Source organism: Equus przewalskii, chromosome 3 (genome assembly GCF_037783145.1).
Source record: "Equus przewalskii isolate Varuska chromosome 3, EquPr2, whole genome shotgun sequence".
Classification (NCBI taxonomy): domain Eukaryota; kingdom Metazoa; phylum Chordata; class Mammalia; order Perissodactyla; family Equidae; genus Equus; species Equus przewalskii.
In genome coordinates, this window is record NC_091833.1 from 23,896,704 (window position 1) to 23,924,056 (window position 27,353).

At 39.7% G+C, this 27,353-nt stretch overlaps 1 protein-coding gene across 7 annotated transcripts; it reads left to right on the top strand.

Moving 5' to 3' along the window:
- Nucleotides 1-271: 271 nt before the first annotated feature.
- ZFP1 (ZFP1 zinc finger protein) lies at nt 272-27,353 on the top strand. Of its 7 annotated transcripts, XM_008523422.2 has the most exons (5): nt 365-467; nt 4,597-4,655; nt 19,672-19,823; nt 20,006-20,168; nt 21,502-24,491. In XM_008523422.2, exons 3-4 carry the CDS (start codon nt 19,673-19,675, stop codon nt 20,044-20,046), a joined length of 192 nt encoding a protein of 63 aa, XP_008521644.2. In that variant the 5' UTR covers nt 365-467; nt 4,597-4,655; nt 19,672; the 3' UTR covers nt 20,047-20,168; nt 21,502-24,491. The 7 variants fall into 7 exon arrangements, with proteins under 7 accessions (XP_008521642.1, XP_008521644.2, XP_070469990.1 ...); XM_008523420.2 differs by lacking the exon at nt 20,006-20,168 and having other exon boundaries at nt 272-467; nt 19,697-19,823; XM_070613889.1 differs by lacking the exons at nt 20,006-20,168; nt 21,502-24,491 and adding an exon at nt 27,239-27,353.

Sequence of the window (27,353 nt, forward strand, 5' to 3'; positions counted from 1 at the left end):
TTCTTCTTTTATTTTATACATATTTTATAACTTAAATACTTCTAACTTATCACAGATGACCTGTGCAATCTTTAAAAGCTAAATTTTTGTATCTGGGGGCGGAGCGGTTGTAACTCACAGCCCGTTCTGGGGGAGATGAACAATCCAGGCCAAGGGATTATCTTGGTCAGCGCTTATCCGACCCGCTAAACAAGGCGAAGACTTTCCTGAGAGTCCCTACGGTGCGGCCCCGCAGCCTTATGGGAAATGTAGTTCCGAAGTTCGATGGACCACCCCTCGAAGGACCCTGGGACGGCGAGCAGCCCCTGCATCTGCGCATGTGCAATGCTGCCAGCGCGCCGGTGGCCGCCCTTCCCCCACTTCCAGCCTTGAGTGGGTGACAGGGCCCCGGTCGCTGCGCGTCTTAGCCGTCCCGCGCCGTGACCCGGCTTGGCACTGAGCCACGAGTGGAGGCTGTGCCGCTCCAGGTATGAGGGGGGCGGCCAGGCAGCTCCGCGGGCTCTGGGGGCCGAGAGTAAGGAGATGTGGGACGGGCTGGCGCCCGAGCGGGATGCAATCCTAAACTTCGTCGACTCGCAGGCGGCGGTGACCCTCGGGGCGACGTCGAGCGACGCCCGGCCTCTCCTCGGCGTGGGGTGGCGGGGCCCGCCTGGCCGGACGTGCGGGGGCGGGGACGGCGGAGGGGAAGGGCTGCGGCGAGGGCTCGCCTTCCTCTCTTTGTCAGGAGAGGCGCCGCCGACCGGCCGCCAGGGTCTCTGGCCGCGCGGCAGCGCATCCGGAAGCCCGGCGGGCGCGCGCGTGACCAGGCCCGCCGGGCGGGGCGAGGCCGGGGGCGGGGCCGGACACACCTGGCAGCGCGCGGACGCCGCGTGCTGCGTCCGCAGGCCTCCGGGGTGCAGGCAGGGTTGGGGACCCCCGGAAGTTCCCTGATGCCCGCGACGTGCCAAAGGAATAAGAGCTCTGACCTCTTTGCAAGAGCCTTTGCAGTTAAGTGTACATCCGGTTCTCACACCTGTCCTGTGACTTTGCTGTCATCTCAAGTTCAACAGAAAGAAAAACGGAGGCTCAGATAGGTGGAGTGATTTACCCAAGGTCACACAGCCCGCTGGTACTTTGTTATACGAATGGCAAAGGTTTTTTCATTTGCCTTTTGATTTTGTTCACTGGTAGTTTTTGCCATGCAGGCATTTGGAATTTCTCTATAGTTGGCTTGACTCCTCTCCCTTTGGTGACATCCAAAAGCCTTCACCACTTTGAGATAATACGTTTACTTATGATTCCCACTGGTAGTTTAGAATCAATTGTATTTTTTTTTTCAAATCTGTTGATTCCTTTATTATGATCTCATTAAAGGTTACATTTAATTAGGGGGATGGACACTTTCATGATGTTGGGTCTTACTATAGGCCTTGCCATTTGTTCAAGTCCTCTCTTGTTTTATCCCCGTCAGCAACATTTTGTAATCTTCATAAAAGATTTGCATTTTTCTTAACTTATGTAGTATTTTATTGCTATTGAAGATGGAATCTTTTTTCCATTATTTCATCTTTTTTCTCTTGTATTTGTTCATATTTCCCACTTTTCTTATTTTGTATATTTGGAATTTCTCCTTTAATTAGTGTAGCCAATGGTTATCTGTTTTTATTGTTAAAGAATAACTCTTTTTAATGTCTGTAGCATCTGTAGTAATGTCTCCTCGAACATTCTTGATATTTGTAATTTGTGTCTTCTTTTATTTTTTTCCTTGATCAGTTTGGCTAGAAGTTTATTAATATTATTAATCTTTTCAAATAACCAGCTTTTGGTTTCATTGAATTTTTCTGTTTTTCTGTTTTCAGTTTCGTTGGTTTCTGCTCCTCTGTTTATTTTTGCTTCCTTATGCTTCCTTGGGTTTTTGTTTTTGTTTTAGTTTCTCAAGGTGAAAGCTGAGGTCATGGATTGAAACCTTTTTCTTTTCTAATATAAATAGTTTAATACTGTAACTGTCCCTCTAAATACTTTTTAGCTAAATCTCTCAAATTTTGATATGTTGTGTTTTCATTTCCATTCAATTCTGTGGGGTTTTTTTTTTTTAACTTCCTTTGTGACTTCCTGTTTCACCCATTGGTTATTTAGAAGTCTGTTTAATTTTTAAATATTTGGGGGTTTTCCACATCTCTTTCTATTATTGATTTCTAGTTTAATTCTATTTTGATCAAAGAGTATACTTTGTTATAAATTTCAATTCTTTAAAACTTGTTGAGGTTTGTTTTATGGCTAAGACTATAATTTATCTTGATGAGTGTTTTACATGTAGTTTAATGACTATTGTGCTGTTGGTGGTGGAGTCTTTCTTCTGTAAATACTAAATGGGTCAGGGTAGTTGATAGTGTAGCTCAGTTCTTCTGTGTCCTTAATGGTTTTCTGTCTACCTGTTCTGTCACTTACTGAGAAAAGAGTATTGAAGTTTCCAGGTATAATTGTGGATTTATCTGGTTTTTTCTTTCACTTCTCTCAATCTTTGCTTCTTGTATTTTCCAGTTCTTTTGTTAGATATCTATACATTTAGGATTCTTATGTCTTCTTGGTGATTTGACACATTCGCTATTATGTAATATCACTCTTTATCCCTGGCAATATTCCTTCTGAAGTCTACTCTGTCTGATACTAATATAATCACTACAGTTTTCTTTTGATTGATCGTTGCAAGGTATGTCTTATTTTTATTCTTTTACTTTTGATCTAGCTATGTTTTTACATTTAAAACAAACTGCTTATAGACAGCACATACTTTGGTCTTGCTTTTTTATCCAATTTGACAACCTCTGTCATCTACTTGTCCCATCTGGTCTTTGTTCCTATTTTCCTCTTTTTCTGACTGCTTCTGGATTTAGCGGGTACTTCTTATAATTCCATTTCTTTCTTTGCTATTGGCTTATTGTTTATATCTCATTAAAGAATTTTTCTCTGGTTGCCCTAGGGTTTACAATAAACATCTTGAGTTAATCACAGTGGGCCTTTAAATAGTGTTATACTGTTTTATGTGTAATGTAAAATCTTACAACAGTATACTCCCAATTTCGTCATCCCATCTTTTGTGTATTATTGTCGTATATTTTACTTTTACATACGCTATAATCCCACAAAACTTGGCTGCTGTTTCCCTTTAGACAGTCAATTATCTTTTAGAGTGGTTAAAAGTAAGGAAAAGTGTCTTATATTTATCTTCGTTTTGACCATTACCAGAGATCTTTATTTCTTTGTGTAAATTCAGGTTTCTGTCTGGTATCATATTCTTTCTACCTGAAGAACTTCTTTAAATATTTCTTGTAGTACAGGTCTACAGTAACAAATTCTCTGTTTTTGTTTGTTTGGAAAGGTTTTTATTTCACTTTCATTTTTGAAAGATATGTTTGCAGGGTATAGAATTCTAGGTTGATAGTTTTTTCTTTTTTGGGGCACCTTAAAGATGTCAGAACATTGTCTTCTGGCTTGTATAGTTTCTGGTGAGAAGTTGGTTGTAATTCTTTATCTTGGTTCCTCTGTGTATAACATGTCTGTTTTCCTCTGGCTGCTTTCAAGACTGTCTCTTTAACTTTAGTTTTCAGTGGTTTGATTATGCCATGTCCACGTGTGTCTTCATTTTGTTTTGTTTTTTGGTATTTAGCCTGTTTGGATAAATTATCTGAGCTTCTAGGACGTGTGGTTTGACAGCATTCATTATTTTTGGAAAATTCTTTGCCATTATGTCTTTAAATACTTCTTCTGTCCCATTCTGTCTTCTCCTTTTGGGATTCCGATGATGTTTGTTAGGCCAGTTAATATTGTACTACAATGCTCTGTCCTTTTTTTCTTTTTTCCTTCCACTTTCTCTTTGTGTTTCAGTTTGGATAGTTTCTTTTGACCTATCTTCAGTTTTACTGAAAATTTTCTCAGCTCTGTTTTTTCGACTAATGAGCCTGTTGAAGGTATTCTTTCAACACTTTTTGCGGGAGGCAGGGGGAGGTCAGGAAGATTGTCCCTGAACTAAAATCTGTGCCCATCTTCCTCTATTTTGTCTGTGGGATGCTGCCTCAGCATGGCTTGATGAGCTGTGTGTAGGTCCACACCCAGGATCCAAACCCTGCGAACCCTGGGCCGCCAAAGTGGACCTTGCGAATTTAACCACTATGCCACTCGGCCAGCCTCCTCTTTCAGCTCTTACTGTGCTTTTCTTTCTCAGCATTTCCATTTGATTTTTTCTTGCAGTTTCCATCTCTTTTTAAATTCCCTATTCATTCATGTTGTCCCCCTTTGCCGTTAAAACCTTTAATTTATAAATCATAGTTGTTTTAGATTCCCTGTCTGATAATTTCGTCAGTTGAGGAGTCTGTTAATTGCTTTGTCTCTTATTACTGAGTTGTTTTATTCATGCCTTTTCTGGTATCTCTTAGTGTTTGATTGAAGGTGAATGCTGCCCGCACGATCCTTTCTGCTCCTTCTGAGGAGGCGAAGGGACTATCCCAGGAGGTGGTATTTTCCTAAGTGATGTGTGGGAATTTCTAAACAAGTCATTCTAGGAGTTCTGAGGCAGGTCAGATCTTGAAAAACAGTATCTTCCTTTTTCCTCTATTCCAGGTCTGCCTTCATAGTTCTCTGCCTTTACCCAAAAACTACAGAAAATGAACAAATCCCAGGTGAGTTGTTTGTTTATTCCTTCAGTACATTTGAGGAGGTTTATACTGATCCAGAAAATGGAATAGAAAAGTATAGATGAGTAAAACTAAGGGAAAAAGTAGTAAGAATAACTGATCAATACCAGCAGCCAAAAAGCAAACCAGGTTAATTGAATGTCTTGCATTGATTATGAATACTATTTCTTTGGTTCTCTAGCATTAGGTCTGAATAAAGTCTATGGACCTTTGTATAGATGTTTTGTACAGCATTCCCAAAACAGCCTAAGTTAAACGGGTTATCACTTTGTCTACAGTTACTTCATATAGCATTCTTCAGCACACTTGTAGGGTATTATTGTGTGTATTTTGTTTTTCCAGTCAGATTAGCATGATGCCAGAGAGCTCAGTAAATATCTGGGTATGTGTTTAAATTCTCTCCCTGACTGCCACAAGTACCATTGTCATTACTTTCTTGAGTAGCTTTCCAGAGTTTATTTGTACATATTTATGCAAGTACAAATATAGGTTATTAGAAGATAGCATATTAATCATACTGTTCTGTTCATATATGTTTTGTTTTTAATTTATAGACTTTATTTTTTAAGAGCAGTTTTGGGTTTACAGAAAATTGGAGTGGAAAGTACAGAGAGTTCCCATATACTCCCTCTACACACACACAGTTTCCTTTGTTATTAACATCTTGCATTAAGGTAGTATACCTGTTACAATTGATGAACCAATATTGATACTTTAACTAAAGTCCATAATTTACATTGGGATTCACTCTTGGTGTGTACATTCTGTAGGTTTTGACAAATATATAATAAACACGTATCCACCATTACGTATCATACAGAATAGTTTCAGTGCCCTAAAAATCCTCTGTGCTCCATCACTTCATCTCTCCCTCCCTCTCCCTGAGCTCCTGGAAAGCACTGATCTTTTTACTGTCTCCGTAGTTTTGCCTTTTTCATAATGTCATATGGTTGGAATCATACAGTATATGTAGTCTTTCCAGATTGGTTTCTTTCACTTAGTAATATGCGTTTAAGGATCTTTCATGTCTTTTCATGGCTTGATAGCTCATTTTTAGCACTGAATAATATTCCATTGTCTGGATGTACCACCATTTGTTTATACTTTCACCTATCGAAGGATATCTTTGTTGCTCCAAGTTTGGGCAGTTATGAATAAAGCTGCTTATAAACATCATGTGCAGGGTTTTGTGTGGGCATAAAATAAGTTACTCATTTGGGTAAGTACTAAGGAGTGCAATTGCTAGATTGTATGGTAAGGATATGTTTAGTTTTATAAGAGACTGCCAAACTCTCTTCCAAAGTGGCTGTAACATTTTGCATTCCCACCAGCAATGAATGAAAGTTCCTGTTGCTCCACATCCTTGCTGGTATTTGGTGTTGTCAGTGTTGTGGATTCTGGCCATTCCAATAGCTGTGTAGCAGTATCTCACTTTTGTTGTAAGTTACAGTTCCCTGATAACATGATGTGGAACATTTTTTCATGCCTTTATTTGCCATCTGTATATCTTCTTAGGTGAGGTGTCTGTTAAGGTCTTTGCCCCTTTTTTTTTTCTTTTTGGAGGAAGATTAGCCCTGAGCTAACATCTGCTGCCAATCCTCCTCTTTTTGCTGAGGAAGACTGGCCCTGAGCTAACATCCGTGCCCATCTTCCTCTACTTTATATGTGGGACGCCTACCACAGCATGGCTTGCAAAGGGGTGCCATGTCCGCACCTGGGATCCGAACTGGTGAACCCTGGGCTGCCGAGAAGCAGAACATGTGCACTTAACCGCTGCGCCACCAGGCAGTTTGGCCCATTTTTAAATCAGGTTATTTGTTTTCTTATTGTTGAGTTTTACGAGTTCTTTTATATTTTGGATACCAATTCTTTATCAGATATGTTTTGCAAAGATTTTTCTCCTCATCTGTGGTTTGTCTTTTCATTCTCTTGATTATGTATGCTGTTATCAGTCTATAACATAAGCTTCAAAGTCTTTGCATATCAGAGCATAGAGTTTCCTCATTTTTTCCCTAAGTTTTTTATTGTGTAATGTAACACATATCCAGCATTATAATTTAATACTCTTTATACATGTTGTATACAATATGTATAACAAATTTGTATACATTAAAGAATAATAATAAAATGGGCACCTATGTACACACCCAGGTTAAAAAATAGAACATTATCTGTTCTTTGTGATACATTCTCTTACTGAATCCTCCTAGTGTTACCAAAGTTCAGTCTCTGAACTCAGTGCCAATCCAAATAGCAAGAACAGAGTTTTGGGTGAAAAGGAAAAACAGCTTTGTTTTCTTTCTCAGGCAAAGGGAGCACACAGCAGGCTAGTGCCTTAGGAACTCCTGGCTCCCCATTAAGAAGTGATTAAGGGGTTTTAAAGGTTGTGAGGAATGTGGCTGCTTGTAAGGAGGGGGAGTGTGTGTCCTTGCTAGTTGGCACTTTCCTACCAGCCTGCATTTGGCTTTGTGAGGCTGTTTGCAAGGAGGAGGATGGTGAGATAAGGGAATCTGCAGCCAGGTATCCTTGGTTGTCTGCCTCTGTGGTGGATAGTGGATTCTGGTGCCAGGAAGCTTGTCTGCCGACACAGAGGTTTTTCTTCTTTATAGTCGGTAAGGTGCAGGACATGGTAACCAGACCCCTTTGTTGCAAGATGTTACTCAGACTCCCTGGAACCAGGGTTATTCTTAAGTCCTAAGGGAGGGGGAGCGTAAGCAAAGGAATGTGAGGAAGGAAAGATTATAGCTTTGACTTGCATGCCTCAGTTACTGGGAGTTTTACTTCAGATAAGGAAGACATTGCTAGTCAGGTTATTTAACCTGTATACTTCTAATTTCAGATAGAAACAGCCCATAACGCTAGTAGGTAGCTACTATCTTGATATTTCTGTTAATCATTCCCTTCCTTTACTTAAAGATTTTACCACTTATTGGGGCCAGCCCTGTGGCACAGCGGTTAAGTGCACACGTTCTGCTTCCGCAGCCCGGGGTTCACCAGTTTGGATCCCAGGTGCAGACGTGGCACCGCTTGGCAAGCCATGCTGTGGCAGGCGTCCCACGTATAGAGTGGAGGAAGATGGGCACAGATGTTAGCTTAGGGTCAGTCTTCCTCAGCAAAAAGAGGAGGATTGGCAGCAGATGTTAGCTCAGGGCTAATCTTCCTCAAAAAAAAAAAAAAGATTTTACCACTTATGTATGTATCTCTAATCACTATAAGTTCAGTATTGAAAAACTATAACTGGAATTTATATTGCCTTGTTTTGCATAATTTTCTGTCAGATTGGTAGAGGCTTTTTTTTCTGTTAGACATGTAAGATCTGAAAGATATTTTTTCATGCACCTGTGTTCCCTTTATCAAGACTTAGGTTTTTTATGATTGTTTTTTCAAGTTAACAGTAGCCAGTGTTAGCTAGAGAGGTGAAGCCACTCATGCATTTCTGGTAGTATAAAGTAGTGTAAAGTGGTGGTAGTATAAAGTAATACAGTTTTACTGGGGAGCAGAAGTTTGTGGCAAAACTTATCAAGCAAGCACAAGTCTAGTTGTGTCTAGAAATTTTGCCAGTATTGGACAAAGGCTCCTAGGAGAAGAAGAGCTGAATATAGGGTTGGGGAAGTCATTGGCAAGATCATGAGACACATAGGAAAACATAGGGCTCAACATGGCTGGGCCATCTGACAGGGTCAAAGTGTAGATCAGGTATTGAATGTCTGGTGGGAATATAATTAGAGCATGTGGACTGCTCTGTATTCTCTGCTTCTTAGCTGTCTGGTCAACTGCCAACTCTGAGTAGTAGATCAAAGCAGAACACGTCTGTGTGATGAAATGTGTGTCCTCATCTGATACAAGGGAACCTGGTGTGGAGGGGAGAGAGAGATGTCATCAGCACATGTTCCAGACAAGCCAAACCAAGTACAGATAAGAATCTAGGTCTGGCTCACCCAGGCATTCTGCCCTCAGGTTAAAAAGGGTTACAATGGCAGTAGGCATTTTGTTGGTGACATCCCTCAAAGTGCCTGCTTCTGAATCACACTATTCCAGGTGATGTGACAAACAATTTGGTATCAGTAGAGAATCACTGCCATCTGCAATCTCCTTCAAACTCCACCTAGGGATTTCCTTCAGCTCTCATATCAATCTTTTGTTTGCCCCTTTCCATGTCTTTGTCTTTTGGGATTGCTATTATTTCATTGGAGTACATTGTTCAGTAACTTCTTGAGAAAGGGTATATGAGAGAGACATTTTTTTTGGACTTTGAATTTCTGAAAATGTCTTCATTCTTTTCTGATACTTGATTCATAGTATGAATGTGGATTTGTCCATTCCTCGCTTTAGTTTAGCTTAGTTCTGCCCATATTTTTTTTTTTTTGGAAAGGAAAGATTTGCCCTAAGCTAACATCTGTTGCCAGTCTTCCTCTTTTTTCTTCCTCCCCAAAGCCCCGGTGCATAGTTGTACATCCTAGTTGTAAGCCCTTCTAGTTCTTCTTTGTGAGCCTCCACCACAGCATGGCAACTGACAGGTGGTGTGGTTCTGCAACAGGGAAGCAAACCTGGGCTGCCGAAGTGGTGAGTGCCAAACTTAAATCACTAGGTCATCGGGGCTGGCTCTGCTGATCACCTTGAATTAGTATTATACCACCTCAGTACAATCCAAGAATAGTATACAATATATTGCAGTATGTCCTTGCGGCTTTTGTTTATGTGTGTCTTTAAAGATTTTATTTTTCCTTTTTCTCCCCAAAGCCGCCTGGTAGATAGTTGTATATTTTAGTTGTGGGTCCTTCTAGTTGTGGCATGTGGGATGCCACCTCAGCATGGCCTAATGAGCGGTGCCATGTCCGTGCCCAGGATTCGAACCGGCAAAACCCTGGGCCGCCAAAGCAGAGCATGGGAACTTAACCACTCGGCCACGGGGCCGGCCCCTGTCTGTGTCTTTATATTGCCTTCATTTTGCAAAATATTTTCCCTAGGTACAAAATTCTCAGGTTTGCTTTTTTTCTTTCAGTATTTTAAAGATGGCATTCGGCTTTTTATCTTGCTTCTATAGTTTCTGTTAAGAAATAAGTCTTCATTTTTATTGTTTTTCCCTGAAGGTAATGTATCTTTTTCTTCTGTCTACTTTTAAGATATTGTCTTTTTCTCTAGCATTCAGCGGTTTGAGTATGATGTGTCTAGGTAATAATTTTCTTTGTATTTATTCTCCTTGGACTTTATTGCATTTCATAGGTTTGTGGTCACTGCCTTTTATCAAATTTGGAAAATTCTCAACTGTTATTTCTTCAAATGTTGTTTCTATCCCATTCTTTTGGCTCCTCTTCTGGGACTACACATTATCCTTTTTTGTTTTTTCTTTCAGCATGCTAAGCAATAGTGCATTAGACTTTTTGGCCATGCCTCACGTCTCTTTTATGTCTTATTCCCCCCCTCCCCGTTTTTTTCTCTCTGTGCTGCAGTTTGGATATCTTCTATTGACCTGTCTTCAAGTTCACAGTTCTTGTCTTCAGCTGTGTCCACTCTGCTATTAAGTCTATACAATGAGTTTTTAATTTCAGTTACCACATTTTGCAATTCTAGAATGTCCATTGCTTCCTTTTTGTAGATTCCAGTTCTTTGTTGAAATAGTCCCATATTTTCATCCACATTGTCCATCTTCTGTATTCTTTTACTTATTACTTAACAGTTAATCTGAAATTTTTGTGGGCTAGCTGTAATACATGGATTATCTCTCCGTCTACTTTTGACTTTTATCTCTTGATTTTTTTGTCTTTTCATTGTTTTGTTCTTTTTCATATGTCTAATAATTTTTGTTTGTATGCTGGACATATTGTCTAATCCGTAACTCCTTTTAAAGAATGGTAAGTTTTTTTCTGCCAATAATTTAACTATCTGGCAGAACAGAACTGCTGCTCTCTGCTAGTTCTCCAAGAGGCTTGGCCTCCACCTGCACATTTTAGGAACCAGCCAAAGATCTGAGGTGAATTGTTATGCAGAATTTTAGAGCCCCTTCTCTATGGCTTCCTTGTCTCCCATTACCCTGCCCCCAAATTCCAGTTGCTTTGCATACACAAGTGCCAATTTTTATTTATTCCACGTGGCATACAGTCACTTTCTGCTTGGGCTCTATTTCTCTGCACCATGGTTTAGAAGATATTTTTAGGGACGTTTTGCTGGATATAGAATTCAAGATTGATAATTTTTTTTCTTTGAGCACTTTCATCATCAGTGTGAATCTGGGACTTTCCTCATGTTCACCCTTCTTTCAGTAATTGTAGCCCTGCAATGGTTGCTCTCCAGTGCCTGCAGATTGTTTCATTTGTTTTGTCAGCTTTATTGTTATTTTTCTCTCTCAAAGTTTTGAAGTCATTACTTTTTAGTATTATAGTCAGGAAGTCCAAAGGACTGTGTCTACTTATCAGAGTGTGACCTGTTCAGTTCTCTACTGCAACTTGTAGGCTTTTCTCTTTGTACTCAGTGTTGTAAAATTTTCTGGTGATTTGCTTTTTTCTTACTTTTTGCCTGATACTTCATAAGGTTTTTTTTTCTTTCTTACCTTTTTTTGTTTCCTTTTGTGAAGTGTGAAAATGCAGGGAAATACAAATAAAAGCGCATTAAGTTTATCTATATGAAATTGCCAGTTTTGTATATCAAAACAGTTGAATGTCATCAATTTCAATATGGTTCAACCTAAGAACTAAAAACCTATTACACCATCCAGTAGTCAGTAGTTAACATCTTGACTGATTTGCTTCCATACCTTATGTATAGTAAAGTTTTTCTCTTTGTGTTACACAGTCCGTGCATGAATTCTGTCTCTCTCTTTCTCTCTGTTTTGAATCTGCCCTCTCTAGCATGCTGTCACTCTTGATATTAGGTCACCTCACTCATTGCTAAAACCCTCTTGACCATTAAAGCCAGTCTTCTTACCTTAGAGGTAGCTGATATTATGTTTTCTGTGGGTGTATCCAATCCCCTTTTTAAAATGCTTTTGTATGCATTAAATAGACTGTGGAGGTTGTGGTATATATATACTTTTGGAATTCTACTTTAATTATGTTTCTGTGCCAGCTTTTCTGTGTCTTTTAGAATTTTCAGGTTTGGTTTGTTCGCCATAAAAATTATTTTTACAAAAAACTTCTCTGAAGGTCTTAATCTTTTGTTAAACATTTATTCCATTTTAGTTTATTTTGATTACTGATTTTCTTGATCCTCTTTTCTTTATCTACTGGTCTGTCAGAATATATTCCCATCCTTCTAAAGATTTATCTTACTCTTTTTCAGTGTTTACCTAAATGTGTATTTCAAACAAAATTTAAGTTAATCACGATTTATATTTTCCTCCCAAACACAGTACTTTCTCTCTGCCACAACTCCCAGGTTGTTGGCATCCAAAAATATTTCAGCTTATTAGTTAACACCTCCTTCCCCCATTCCATATATACTTATTTTGACTACGTTTTGCTGATTTATTTGTTCCCTATTGCTTTTTGCATCCAACTGATTCTCCCTGGGTTTACTTTTGTTCTTTTTGGAGTACATCCTTTTATAGTAGTAATAATACCTAACACTTACATGACATTTGCTATTTAGTAGTCATCATTTTAGATCAGGTTGTCAAACTATGTCCCATGGGCCAAATGACCTGCTGCCTTGTTTTTGTATGGCCCACAGCTAAGAATGGTTTTTACATTTTTAAATGGTTTGAAAAACATCAAAAGAAGAATACTGTTTCATGATATGAAAAATATATGAATTTGAAATCTCAGTGTCCATAATGAAGTTTTATTGGAATGCAGCCGTACCCATTTGTTTACATATTGCATGTGCCTGCTTTCCTTGGTACAATGGCAGAGTTGAATAGTTGTAGTAGAGACTACATATGGCCTGCAAAATCTAAAATATTTACTACTGGGCCCTTTAGTGAAAAAGTTTGCCAACTCATATTCTAGTATTTTTAGCACTTTGATGATATTCTGTTGTTTTCTGGCTTCTCTTGTTTCTCTTGAAAAGTTAGCTGTCAGTTTTATTGTTTTGCCATTGAAAACTGCATCTTTTTCCCTCTGGAATTTCTAGCAGTTTTATTATGATATGCCTAAATGTGGTTTTCTTCATGTTTATTCTTCTTGGGGTTAGTTATGTTTCTGTGATCTTATGTAAGCTGTTTTGGAAAATTCTAAGTCATTGTCTCTCAAGTATTGTTTCTGTTGCATTTTGCTTCTCCTACTGGGACTCCAATTACAAATATATTAGACCTTTTTAGTTTATCGTATGTGTCTCTTAGGCTTTTTGATGTTTTCCATCCTTTGTTTTTTCTGTATTCAGTCTGGATATTTCTTACTGACCTATCTTCCAGTTCACTAATCATTTCTTCAGCTCTATCTAAGCTGCTGTTAAATTCACTTCTGTATTTAAAAAATATCTTTTCTGGGCCAGCCCTGTGGCCAGGTGGTTAAGTTCTTGCACTCTTCTTTGGCAGCCCAGGGTTTTGCTGATTCAGATCTTGGGTCTGGACATGGCCCTGCTCGTCAAGCCATGCTGAGGCAGCATCCCACATAGCACAACCCAAAGGCCTACAGCTAGAATATACAACTATGTACTGGGAGGCTTTGGGGAGGAGAAGAAGGGGAAAAAAAAGAAAAGAAAAGAAAAGATATGTATCTTTTCTAACTTTTTTCCTGCTCAATTTTACTCTGTGCTATTCCTTTCTTTTATGAGAGATTATTTGGCAATGACTTATGCCTGTGTGATGATGGGTCACATTGTATGTGGCTTACATTATCCTGACAATATGGAAATGATTTCCCTTATACTTACTCCATAAAATGGAGTGACCATATCCTGGATGCTAAAAGCTGAATGGCCAATAATAAGACTGATATCCAGTTTATGCACATAAATTGTCAAGTATAAGCACAGCCAGAATTGATCTGAGAATCTTATAGATTACAAGGTGATTAAAAAGCATTTTTAGGGGCTGGCCCCGTGGCCGAGTGGTTAAGTTCGCGCGCTCCGCTGCAGGCGGCCCAGTGTTTCGTTGGTTCAAATCCTGGGCGCGGACATGGCACTGCTCGTCAAACCACGCTGAGGCAGCGTCCCACATGCCACAACTAGAAGGACCCACAACGAAGAATATACAACTATGTACTGGGGGGCTTTGGGGAGAAAAAGGAAAAAAAAATAAAATCTTTTAAAAAAAAAAAAAAAGCATTTTTAATAAAGAGACAAGCAGGGCAGGCCCCGTGGCTCAGTGGTTAAGTTTGCATGCTCCACTTCAGCAGCTCAGGGTTTCGCAGGTTCGAATCCTGGGCACAGACCTAGCACCGCTCATCAAGCCGTGCTCAGGCAGTGTCCCACATAGCAGAACTAGAAAGACCTGGGGGGCTTTGGAGAGAAGAAGGAAAATTAAATAAAATAAAAAGAGACAAGCATACTAGAGCATGCATGACATCTCAGAAAAATGAGCCAGATTTTAGGATTCAGCAAGTATTACCAAAATTTTTATACAGTCTGAGTGTGAACAGTACAGATGCTACATTATTTTAGCTAGCTATTTAGGAAGTTGGTGTAGGAATTACGTGGCATGTCTCTTCAGGAAGTAAGAAGATAATGAAAAACAACTTGAATACTGAACTCTATTCAATTTGGCATTATTATTTTTTTGAGTACCTAACATGTTTTCATGTACTTGGCGCTAACAAGAATACAAAGATGAGCAAGGTACAATTTCTGATCTAAAAAATTTTTAACATCTAATGGGGAGAGTGGGAGGAATAGACACATTTAACAAAAGAAAACAGAGTAAAATAAGTGCCACAAAAGAGATACAAAAAAATACTCCAGGTTTAAAAGAGAGCAGGCACTCAAAATATAAGATGTGATCTATGTGGGAGGATCTGTGCATAGAGAGAGGAGCCATGGGAAAGAGAGATGGGACAAGAAATTTGGATGATGTTGAATACTGGCCTAGTCATTAGTTTATCTCAGTAGATAATGAATGACCGTTTCTAATCAAGGTGATCATATAATTAGAGCTATACTTTAGAAAAATTACGTTAGCTTTAGAATGTGGGGTAGAAGAGAATAAGAGGAGACAAGAAATAAGAGTTAGGAGGCTTTTCTAATACCTGGGGTGGCAGTGGAAGTAGGAAGCAAAAGAAAGACTTGAGGGGTTCTATAGCATGCCTATCAGAGTGAAGACTGGTCTTGGTCTTTGTGTCCCTAGTACTTAATTTAGTCCCTAGGAAATTTCCTAGTGATCCTGTTTTTTGAATTATAATTTCAGAAGTGACCTGAAAATGGGAATAAATACTTACTATTGGGAAAATCTTGACTCTATGATTGTTGACCTCAACAGCATTGATCTCAGGCATGGATGACCTGCCACCTGTATTCTCTGCTCCCATTCCAAGTAGCTAAAGATTCCTATATCATGAAATAATGTTGATTACATTAACTGCAAATTTGTGCAATATATCTAGGTCATTTGTAGTACTCAGACCATTGTAGTACTCATCTTTTTTTTTCTTTTTTTCTTACTTCCTATAATTTTTCCTATGGCTAGGATATATGAGTGAGAGATGGTGGGAAGTTACTGGGGCAAAAGTTTTGAAGATAGTGACCAGCATAATCTGGATTTTGGAGATGTGCGATCTTAGAGAGGCAATGACAATTTGGAAGAAGTAGGAGGGATTAGGGAATTGGAGGTCCTAACTGAAGATGAAAGATACGTAGATTCAGGGGAGAGAGAGCGTGAATAGGTAAAAAAGGATTCTTGTAATCAGAGAGAAGTAAATTTAGAGGTGATGATTCTAGATGTACAGCCAAGCACCACATAATGATGTTTCGGTCACTGATGGACAGCATAAATGACAGTGGTCCCATAAGACTAAGGCCATATAGCCTAGGTGTGTAGTAGGCTATACCATCTAGGTTTGCAAGTACACTCTGTGCTGTTCACACGGTGATGAAATTGCCTAATGACACATTTCTCAGAAAATATCCCCGTCATTAAGTGACACAAAACTGTATAGCAGTTTGAAGAATTTGAGGTGCTATTAAAGATGGTGTGCTCATGGGGCCAGCCCGGTGGCACAGCAGTTAAGTGTGCAAGTTCTGCTTTGGCCGCCCATGGTTCTCCAGTTTGGATCCTGGGTGCGGACTGGCACCACATGGCAGGCCATGCTGGGGTAGGTGTCCCACATATAAAGTAGAGGAAGATGAGCACAGATGTTAACTCAGGGCCCGTCTTCCTCAGCAAAAAGAGGAGGATTGGCAGCAGTTGTTACCTCAGGGCTAATCTCCCTAAAAAAAGAGAGAGAAAAGAAAAGAAAAGATGGTCTGCTCAGGGAGTCACATGTGCTGGGTATGCCTCTACTCACGGCTAGGGTTTCTGCCCAGAACACCGAATTCATTTCAAATTGAAACTGCATCTGTCATGACAAAAATCTTTGAAGTCAGTCATGTTTAACATCCCTTTTAATGCTGTGCTTTTAGAATTGTGTTTTATCAACAGTTTTTTGTTGTTTTTTTTTTGAAGATTGACACCGGAGCTAATAACTGTTGCCAATCTTCTTTTTTTTTTCTTTTCTGCTTTTTCTCCCCAAATCCCCCCAGTACATAGTTGCATATTTTTAGTTGCAGGTCCTTCTAGTTGTGGCATGTGGGACGCCGCCTCAACGTGGCCTGATGAGCGGTGCCATGTCCACGCCCAGGATCCAAACCGGTGAAACCCTGGGCCGCTGAAGTGGAGCACGTGAACTTAACCACTCGGCCGTGGGGCCAGCCCCTGAAGCAGTTTTTGAGCTTTTGTTTGTATACAATATGGAGAACAGCATTATGAGAAAAAAATACAGAATATTTTCATATTTGATGGTAGAGTCATTTCTAAATCAATGTAACTGAGCCAGTGTAATGTGGCACAGGTTTACCCCCTTGTTCGTCTGGCAGTAGTACAAAACTTCTTATTGTACTTATCGTTTGGCCAGGTGGACTAGATGGTTTTGAAAGTTATCAAATGGGCTTCAGGGTTTTTTCCTTTCTTATAATGTCTTATTGTTTTTTATTAAATGGTTGGTTTTCTAGGTTTTTTTTGTGGCTCTTTTCATATTTATATGCTTCAGCATTTCCTTTGTTTCATGGGGATTGTTTATTATAGTGAAAAGAATCATGTAGAGAGAGTATTTAAAATATTTAAAATATACATGTGATATATATATAACCCGTGTAGCCACCATTCAGGCCAAGAAGTAGAAATTAATCACGTTCTTGAAGCCCTTATGAAATCCTGTGTAGCTGTAATTGGTTCATTTTCGTTGCTTTATAGTACCAAATGTTTTAATATACCACAAGAAATTAATCTGCTGATGAACATTTTTCTTTCTAGCTTTGGGCTCTGAAGTAAGATGCTGCTATGAACATTTTTAAATAATCTTTTTATTTTAATTTTTTCTTGCAATATAATTGACATTTAACATTAGTTTCAGGTGTACAACATAATGATTTGATATTTGTATATATTGCAAAATGATCACCATAAATCTAATTAATATTCCTCAGCATACATAGTTACAAGATTTTTTTTGTTGTGGTGAGAACTTTTAAGGTTTACTCTCTTAGCAACTTTCAAAGATGCAGTACAGTGTTATTAACTGTAGTAACCATGCTGTAAATTACATCCCATCCCACTGACTGATTTTATGGCTGGAAGTTTGTACCTTTTGACCGCCTTCACCCACATCCTGCCTCTGGCAACATCAATCTGGTTTGTGTATCTATTAGCTCGGTTTTTGTTTGTTTGTTTAGATTCCATGTATAAGTGAGATCATATAGTATTTTTCTTCTGACTTATTTCACTTAGCATAATGCCCTCAGGGTCCATCCATGTTATCACAAATGGCAAGATTTTCTTGGTTTTTATAGCTAAATAATATTCCATTGTGTGTGTGTGTGTGTATATATATTTTCTTTATCCATTAACCCATTGATGAACGCTTAGATTGTTTTCATATCTTGGCTATCATAGATAATGCTGCGGTGAACATGGGACTGCATATATCTTTTTGAATTCATCTGTTTTCTTCAGATAAATACCCAGAAGTAGAATTACTGGATCATATGGTAGTTCTATTTTTAATTTTTTGAGGAACTTTCATACTATTTTCCATGGTGGCTGCACAATTTATGTTCCCACCAACAGTGCACAAGGGTTTCCTTTCTTCACATCCTCGCCAACACTGTTCTTATCTTTTTGATAATAGCCATTCTAACAGGTAGGAAGCGATATCTAATTGGGGTTTTCATTTGCGTTTGCCTGTTGGTTAGTGATATTGAGTGCCTCTTCATGTACCTGTTGGCCATCTATATATCTTCTTTGGAAAGATATCTATCCAGGTCCTCTGCTTACTTTTTCTTTTTTTACTGAGGAAGATTCACCCTGAGCTAACATCCATGCCAGTCTTCCTCTATTTTTCAGTATGTGGGCCACCAGCACAGCATGGCCACTAGCAGAATGGTGTAGGTCTGTGCCTGGGAACTGAACCCTGACCACTGAAGTGGAGTACACTGAACTGAACTACTAGACCACCAGGGCTGCTGGCCCCTTTGCTCACTTTTTAATCAGATTGATTTTTTGCTCTTGAATTGTGTGAGTTCTTTATATATTTTGGATATTAACCTCTTATCAGATATATGATTTGCGAATATTTTCTCCCATTCAGTAGATTGCCTTTCCTTTTTTTTTCATTTTAAAGATTGGCACCTGAGCCAACACCTGTTGCCAATCTTCCTCTCCCCAAAGCCCCATCCTGTCCCCCCCACCAGGGTACGCAGCTGTATACTATAGTTGTGAGTGCCTCCGGCTGTGCTATGTGGAACACCGCCCCAGCATGGTCCGATGAGCAGTGCCATGTCCATGCCTAGGATCTGAACCAGCAAAACCCTGGGCCACCAAAGCAGAGCATGTGAACTCAACCACTTGGCCATGGGGCCGGCCCCTGCCTTGTCATTTTTCATCATTTTGTTGATGGTTTCTTTTGCTGTGCAGAAGCTTTTTAGTTTCATGTAGTTCCACCTGTTTAGTTTTGCTTCTCTCCCATTTTTATAGCTTGGATATGGTGGAGAGATCTTTATTTATGCCTGATACTTTGTCTTATAATTGGAAGTTCATCTTCTGCTTTTTAATATTCAAATCTTTAATTAATTCTTTAATATCATCTAGTTTGATACCACAAAAATACCTATATGAGCATTATCACTGCACTAGTAACATTAAATACTGCATTTTTATCTTTATGTGTTTGTCTCCCTATATTCATCTTCAGAGGAGAAACAGTGTTTTATTTATTTTAGATACCTGTCAAATATGACAGTGCCAGAGATTTAGGGGAATCTGAATAAATGTTTTAACTATTTATAAAAATATTTTTGGGGGCCAGTTCCATGGCCAAGTGGTAAAGTTCGCACACTCTGCTTCAGCAGCCCAGGGTTTCACTGGTTCGGATCCTGGGCACAGACATGGCACCGCTCATCAAGCCATGCTGAGGCGGCATCCCACATGCCACAACTAGAAGGACACACAACTGAAAATATGCAACTGTGTACCAGGGGACTTTGGGGATAAAAAGGAAAAATAAAATCTTTAAAATATATATATATATATTGGGGGGGGGAGGAGGGATCGGGGGGAGCCGGCCCCATGGCCTAGCAGTTAAGTTCAATACACTCTGCTTCAGTGGCCCGGGTTTGCAGGTTCGAGTCCCGGCTGCAGACCTACACTACTCGTCAGCCATGCATGGTGGCGACCACATACAAAATAGAGGAAGATTGGCATAGATGTTAGCTCAAGGCTAATCTTCCTCAGCAAAAAAAAAAAAATTGGAGACATGACAAAGCATAGTGAAGGTATAAGTTGGTGTCATATGTAAATTTTCATAGTGACTCTTTTACAACAAAATGGTAAGAATAAGTTTTTATATATCCTTTCTACATCACCAAATGCTGACCATTCCAGAATGAAAAGCAATATGCCATTTCAGGGATCAGTTTCGTTCACGGATGTGACTGTGGACTTCACCCAGGAGGAGTGGGAGCAATTGGACCCATCTCAGAGGATCCTATACATGGACGTGATGCTGGAGAATTATAGCAACTTACTATCAGTGGGTAAGGACACCTTTCAGGAATAGCTCGATGTTTGCCTAGTAGCGTTTATATCCTTTCTCAATTACCAAAAATTATGAGCTTCTGAATTACTAAACTAAAATTAAGCTTGAATGGCCTCAAGCTTCGTGTGTTAAAGCTGAGAGATAGTGCAGACTCTGAAATTCTCTCTTCTTTATTTTCAGGATTTCTGAAGTCCCAGCAGTTAGAGGCTACATTCTGTTAGCAACTTCTCTGATATTATCAAACCAGATGTGATTTTGAAATTAGAGCAACAAGAAGAGTTGTGGGTACCAAAGTCAGAAAGAACTTTCTAGGGAAGATGTGGAAGGAGGGATGGAGAATCAGGTAGAAGCCAGTGGAACTAATATCCAAGGGATTATCAGTGGGTTGGTACCTTTGAAATATTTTTTAGGAATCTATTTTTCAAATCCCTAAACCTTTAGAGACAGCTGAGAACAGATGACCTGTATACCTCAGATCTTCTAATCATGCCTCCAAATATCAGTCTCGCCCTGCTGAATGCTCTTACTGTGTAACTGTTACAGAGATTTTCCTCTCACACTTGAGCCTGGAGGCCTGTTACTGGCCTAACAAGTCTTAAACCTTTGTTATGTGATTAGTTGCCCTTTCGTTAGTATTCTCAGTTTGCCAGAATGGTGACTTTTATATTTTAGTTCATGGGAATTGATATAGCGGCCTCAAGGGAAATACAGATTTTTTAGTACAAGAGTGACATCATTGTTGAGGACACAAATGGCAGCAGCAATAACCAGTAATACATAAATGAAAGTAAAGATTATTAAAGGCCTCGGTTGAACCTGGGTAAATTTGACCCTTGAGATCCCTTCAAATAAAAGCAGGGACAAGACTGGTTTGGGAAGAAATTAAACATATTAAAATGAGAAAAACAGGAAATGATGGTGAAAACACTCTCTTTCTCCAACAACCTCAAGAGAAGAAAAGCAGTGAAACCAGCAGTAGCAGTGAGTGATTCTGTCAGAAGGATCTTGGATCCTTGGATTTATTTTATATTTCCTACAGCATACATGGGCTTTCTGGATCTTGCCATCCATTGCAAAAGTCTTACTTTAGAGATTCAGAGCGCTGCACTAGGATTATCTCCGCAAACCTGTGAGAAATGTTGCCCTTAGGAAGGTACTTGGTATAGATGAGCAGAAGAGAAAAAAGGGGAAAGAGCCTAGAAGCATGTAGACGAGGTGCTGGTCCAACCACAGTAATTCAGAGTCTAAGTGCTGGTTGCTAAACTCAGATCTGCCTAGGTTTCTCTCCTAACATCTTCATCTACTTATTTTGTTGGTCTGTGCTGTTTGATGTCCTTGAGGACACTGTGACTGTCCTTCATCCCTGGAATTGCCAGCCTTCCCACATCCTGTGTGCCCTTTGTTTTTATTTCACTTTACCCACTTTTGAAGCTCATTTTGTAATCCGGCAATGCTACTTGTGTCTGTTGTCAGTTTCTACTTCTTGTTTTGTCACAGGCTTTTTTTGTCTTTTTCTTTCAAAGTTTAAGAGCTAGGAAAAATTTGCACTGAGGACTTTAATACTGGAAGACTGGGTCTCAAACTAAAGAGGCAGCCCTACGCTGGAGGGTTTGTGCTTCCCATTCTGCAACACAGCAAAAGGGTCGATAAAGTGTATTTCATGTGCTCTTTCCTAGAGGTGTGGAAGGCTGATGACCAGATGGAGAGGGACCACAGAAACCCAGATGAGCAGGCAAGGCCATGCATAATCTTTAAGAACCAAACCCCCATTGAGGAAAAAGATAATCTCTTTGGAAAAACATTTAATCTGAGCACAGACTTTGTTTCTTTAAGACAAGTGCCGTATAAATATGACTTATGTGAAAAAACCTTGAAATATAATTCAGACCTGCTTAATAGAAGCTATATAAGAAAGAAAGCTGATGAGTGTAATGGATTTGGAAAAGCACTCCTCTATCTGAAGCAAGAGAAAACCCATACCGGAGTGGAATACTCTGAATATAATAAAAATGGAAAAGCCTTCGGCCATAAAGAAGCCATTTTTAAACATCAGAAAATTAGAAATTTAGTGCAACCTTTTATTTGTAATTACTGTGACAAGGCTTTCCCCTTTAAGTCACTCCTCATTAGTCATAAGAGAATACATACTGGAGAAAAACCTTATGAATGTAATGTATGTAAGAAAACCTTCTCCCATAAGGCAAACCTCATTAAACATCAAAGGATTCATACCGGGGAGAAACCCTTTGAATGTCTTGAATGTGGAAAAGCTTTCACCCACCAGTCAAACCTCATTGTGCACCAGAGAGCACACATGGAGAAGAAGCCCTATGAATGCAGTGAATGTGGCAAGACATTTGCCCAGAAGTTTGAACTTACTACACACCAGAGAATTCATACAGGAGAACGACCCTATGAGTGTAATGAATGTGCAAAAACCTTCTTCAAGAAATCGAATCTCATTATACATCAGAAAATTCACACAGGGGAGAAACGCTATGAGTGCAGTGAATGTGGGAAATCCTTTATCCAGAACTCACAACTCATTATACATATGAGAACTCACACAGGAGAGAAACCCTATGAATGTACTGAATGCGGCAAAACATTCAGCCAGAGGTCCACTCTTAGGTTACATTTGCGGATCCATACGGGGGAGAAACCATATGAGTGTTCTGAATGCGGGAAGGCCTTCAGCAGGAAGTCCCGACTCAGTGTTCATCAAAGAGTTCACATAGGGGATAGACCCTGAGACGTCAGCCATTGTACTGTGGAAAACCCTTCCACCAAACCCTTCCAGTGAAGGAGAAACCTCATGACGGTACTGAAGGAACATGGGAATTCATACTGAGATACAGTCTGTTAACTCAGAAATGTATAAAAAGAGAGTCCCATAAGAACATCATTATCCTGAAAGTTAGGTATGACACCCAGCTGAAGAATACATATCAGAATATATCTAACTGTAAATAGACATACTTAGCTGTAGTACGATGAGCTTTTTAAAATCTTGAATAAATTATTCAAGAATGAAATTCTGCACAGCAACATAAAGGACTACAGACAGTACCTTAGGAATTTACTAGTTGTATGTGAGATTATGCCACAAAATACAAATTGTATATTTTAGCTCTGCACATGTGAATTTAACACAGTCACTGGGAGTTTGAAATTCTTGTCCTCTGATAATTAGGACACATGAAACAAGATTTCCCATAGTAAACATCACGTGTTTTTCAGTACCTTTACAGCCCAGTATGCATTCTAAATGCAATGTGGAACACATTTTTAGTAGCCTGTAACATATGTCTCCTCTTCTTGCGGGCTGGCATATATAAGTTGGTGTGACCATTGTTACTGAGCTGCCTCTTAATAGTAGAAGACAGGGTTGCTGAAGTTCTAACCTGCTTCTGGGTTTGCTGAAGATTTTTTAGAAGCGTTATTTACATAAATATGCAAGTGAGAGATAATTAAGAGATTTAGAGAGTGAAGGAGGCAAATGTGGGTTCTGTTACTCAGTATGCACCAGAGACTAAAAATGGGCTTTTCTCTTTATGAATATCCCCATCCACCATGCCCTTGTTATTTTTCAGTGGGGTATTTACATACAAATGCATGTCTTTTACCAAAATATTGTATAACCCAGAAACTACTTGTATTTTTGTGTTTCCCTGTTTCTCTTAATATTTTATGAATTCTTGCAAAAAGTAGGATATGTGTGTAGTTTACAAATGTTACATTTCAGAGACTTTAGAGGAAAAATTATTTGAAGAAACTATCAATAAATGTCTTACTGCTTTTTAAAATTTCCATATGCATAGCCCACTTTAGAAAAAAATTTTTGCAGTGTTCTGTTTAAAGGAGGCATTTCTACTTTCTTGAGTTTCATTGTCATCAACCAAAAGCGTTTTCCTTTGGAACCTGACTTCGTATAAATGATGCCTTCCCTTTAAAGGTTCACAACACTTCATAAGTTAGACTTTTCAGTGATCTCTCCATATATTGTTTGATGATTAACCCCAAAAACTTCTCTTTTTTTTTGCATAACTCAAAGATAAACCATTTTAGGCTTTACTTCAAATTCACAAGTTCCCTTCCCTGTCAGTCACAAATCATGCATTAGGATTGTAAATGGCAAATGTAACTGGCCTTTTTTTGTTATTTTTGAAGATCATTGATATGCTGTGACTGTACATGAATGTGAGTGACTTTCTGAACAAATTTATCAGAACATCCATAGACCAATGAGTCTCTGTCTTGCTAAATTGTCATCTGTTAACAGTAGGGAAGCAGGGAAAAGTTAATTTTATACACTGCTGTTAGAAATGTAAATTGTGACAGCCTCCTTGGAAGTCACTGTGACTCTATCTTTTAACATTAAGAATAAACATACTCTCCAACCCAGGAGTCTCACTCCTAGGAATCTATCCCTAAGAAAAAAAATAAAGTGCCAGTACTGAAGATTATATGTTTATCAATGTATATTGTATTTTTTGGTAAGGACAAAAAAGGAAACAATGTGAATGACCATCAGTAAGGGAATGATTGAATAAACTGTGGTAATAATAGACATAATAAATAATCATGGCTGGATGGTATTCTATGGAAAATATGGTGTGTGTGTGCGTGTACCAAGTTTTGTAAAATAAAAGATCTAAGAACCTTATATATGTGTGTATTTGTATATGATTTTATGGGCCTAGAGAATAGAAGTCTCCTAAGTAAAAAATATTACAGTTAATTCCAATGGAAAATTTTCCATGCATTTGTTAGTCCCTAAATTAACACTCATTTATACTAAAACAACACCAGAACCCATTAAAATGGACACAAGTAGTTAAATAACATTAGTTAACATAGCACAACATAAGGCAGGTTCTCTTACACTATAAAATATTTGTCTTCTGTTCTTGGGCTCTAGCCTTCACAGCTGTATTGTATGCTTGAGCCAGTTTTATCAATGAAAGCACATATTTGACATGGATTGTTCGAGTAATGGAACCTTTAATAGCAAAAAAATAGGAAAAACAAAAGCCAATGAAAAAATGCAAGGAATGCCAAGGTTATTGTTACTGTAAATTAGCAAATTACAAATGCTTTGAGAAAACTTAACATAGCCACCTTTATAACCACAAAGGTGGCCGTAAGGGTGACTGTCCTTTTATGAGCTGTTGGCTCCCAAGACCCTGGAAATCCAGACCCGAACTCAGTTAAAAAAGAAAAAAAAAAAGCGCCTTGTAATCCTCATAAACCAAAGGGGTTTTAAGTGAAATTCCTAAAGACAGGTCCTTAGAGCCTGGGAGTGTGGCTGCATTTCGCTCACCCTTGCAGCAGGCTGGGAGGCAGCAGGCCAAGAGGCAGTGCAGTTTGCGTAATAAAACCCGACTAGGAGGGAGTGTTTCCTGGTTCAGACCTCCACCTGTCTGACTCCCAAGCCCATGCCCACTGCACTTGGCCCCATGACATGTCTTTATTCCACTGCTATCTTAATTTCGGAGATTTTCTTTCCGTTTTCGTAGATTTTTCGTTACTGAAGTGCTTAAATACTTTAACTTTTTCACGTTTTATGCTTTATAAATCTGAAGTTGGGGATCATCATCTTGGTATAAAGCTGGCTTAGATTAGTGTGCGTCGCTCTACTGTTGGTAAGTCTAAGGACTAGTCAGATGGGTCCTCAGGGTGGGGTGGGAGAGACTCTGGGATGCAGCCACCCCTGCTGTCTCCCATGTCACATTTGCCACCATTGGCCACAGTCTGTCCTCATTCTCTTCAGCTGTGTGACCAGCACAGAGCCCTGTCCCTCACCAGGCAGCTGGTCTAGGAAGTCAAGAGCCTGTGCCATCCCCAGGCCTTGTTTAGCTGTAATTTTTTCTTGGCTCAACTGCTTACCTGATTGTCCCCTCAAGTCCTCTGGCCAAAGTACGGTGGACTCTTGGTACCTGGTCTCCACTTGACAGTCCTCTGACTTCATCTGGTCTCTGCTCTAGGGCTTTTGAAAAGACAAACTCCCACAGCGCATCCTGCTGAAGAGTGGTTGGTGGAACATGTCTGGGACCCCTCTGCTTCATTTTCCAGCTCTTAGTTCATTGTTAGTGGCCTTCTTATCCTCAGGTCTCATCTCTCCTCCTGCCTCTGGAAAGAGCCTGCCCTTCTACCTCAGGCACACACATTGAATTATTTCGTGTGAAACGTGGGTTTGGATAAAGAAGAACCTACCTCTCTGTTGGTATAACAACTGTCAGAATGTTAAAACATAACGACAAACAAATCAAAACATAACTGTAAAGGTTGGCAGGACTCATGTGAAAGAATCCAGAGATGGGCACTGAAGAACAAATTATTGGAGAGTAAAGGAACCGTAAAAACCCATGAGAAGTCCAGACCACGTCTATTGTCAGGAATCATGGCAGTGGATGTCGGGACATTCATTCATTCCAAAAACACATCCTGAGCACCAACAAGGGAACAGGCATTGTGGGCTGCTGGGGCTACGATGTGAACAAGATTACATTATGACAGAGGGCTCCTGCCCTTGGGGTATTTACATATTAGTCACATCCCAGCAGCAGACAGAAAACCTGGGCAGAGGCCAGGCTATGTGATGAAGCTGGAAACATAGATATGGGCTAGGCCTGTCCCTGAGAGAAAAACGTGAAGCCACAGTAGGATTTTAAATGAGTAGCATCATCTGCTTTTTTAAAAGCAGATGAGCTTGATGCTAACTGAGAGGAGAATTTGGGTAGAGTTGCCCAGAAGGAGAAACCCCCACTTAGGAAGAAAAGCCTAAGAGATGACGTTCTGCCAGTTTGTAGGCCCCATTTCTATTGCTTTCAACGAAACTGCTTCAGAGGCTGGCCCTGTGGCCGACTGGTTAAGTTCATGCGCTCCGCTTCAGCGGCCCAGGCTTTAACTGGTTCAGATCCTGGGCGCAGACATGACACCGCTCATCAGGCCATGCTGAGGCGGCATCCCACGTGCCACAACTAGAAGGACCCACAACTAAAAATATACAACTATGTCCTAGGGGGCTTTGGGGAGACAAAGGAAAAATCTTTAAGCACAAAACAAAAAACTGCTTCAGAAAGCAACCAAGGGCTTCCTTCTATCTGTTACTGATTGTTGACAATTCGTGAGACATCTTGCAAGGATCCAAGTTCACTTGAATTCTTTCTGCTTTCCTAGATCTGTTCCTAGGGTCTTCTGGTATTTGCCCCATTTCTCCCACCTCCAGCCCATCCAGACTCCTGAGAATTACCCATCCCCACCTCAAAACTCTGGAATCCACGCCCTGAAAAACATTTAGAATAACTGTGCAGATTGTCTGGGGGTGGGGCTGACAGTAGCACTTTTGCTCTATCTGGTTGATGCTGAATGTGGAAAGAGGAAGTTATTGGAGGCCTGTGTCTCTTGCAGGTTGCTGAGGCCATTACTGAAAGTGAGAAAAGGAGGGGCAGCAGATGGAGATTGATAGCTCTTAGGGAAATGAAGAGAGGCCAGGACTGAGCAGAGGCTGCTCCCTTGAACTAAG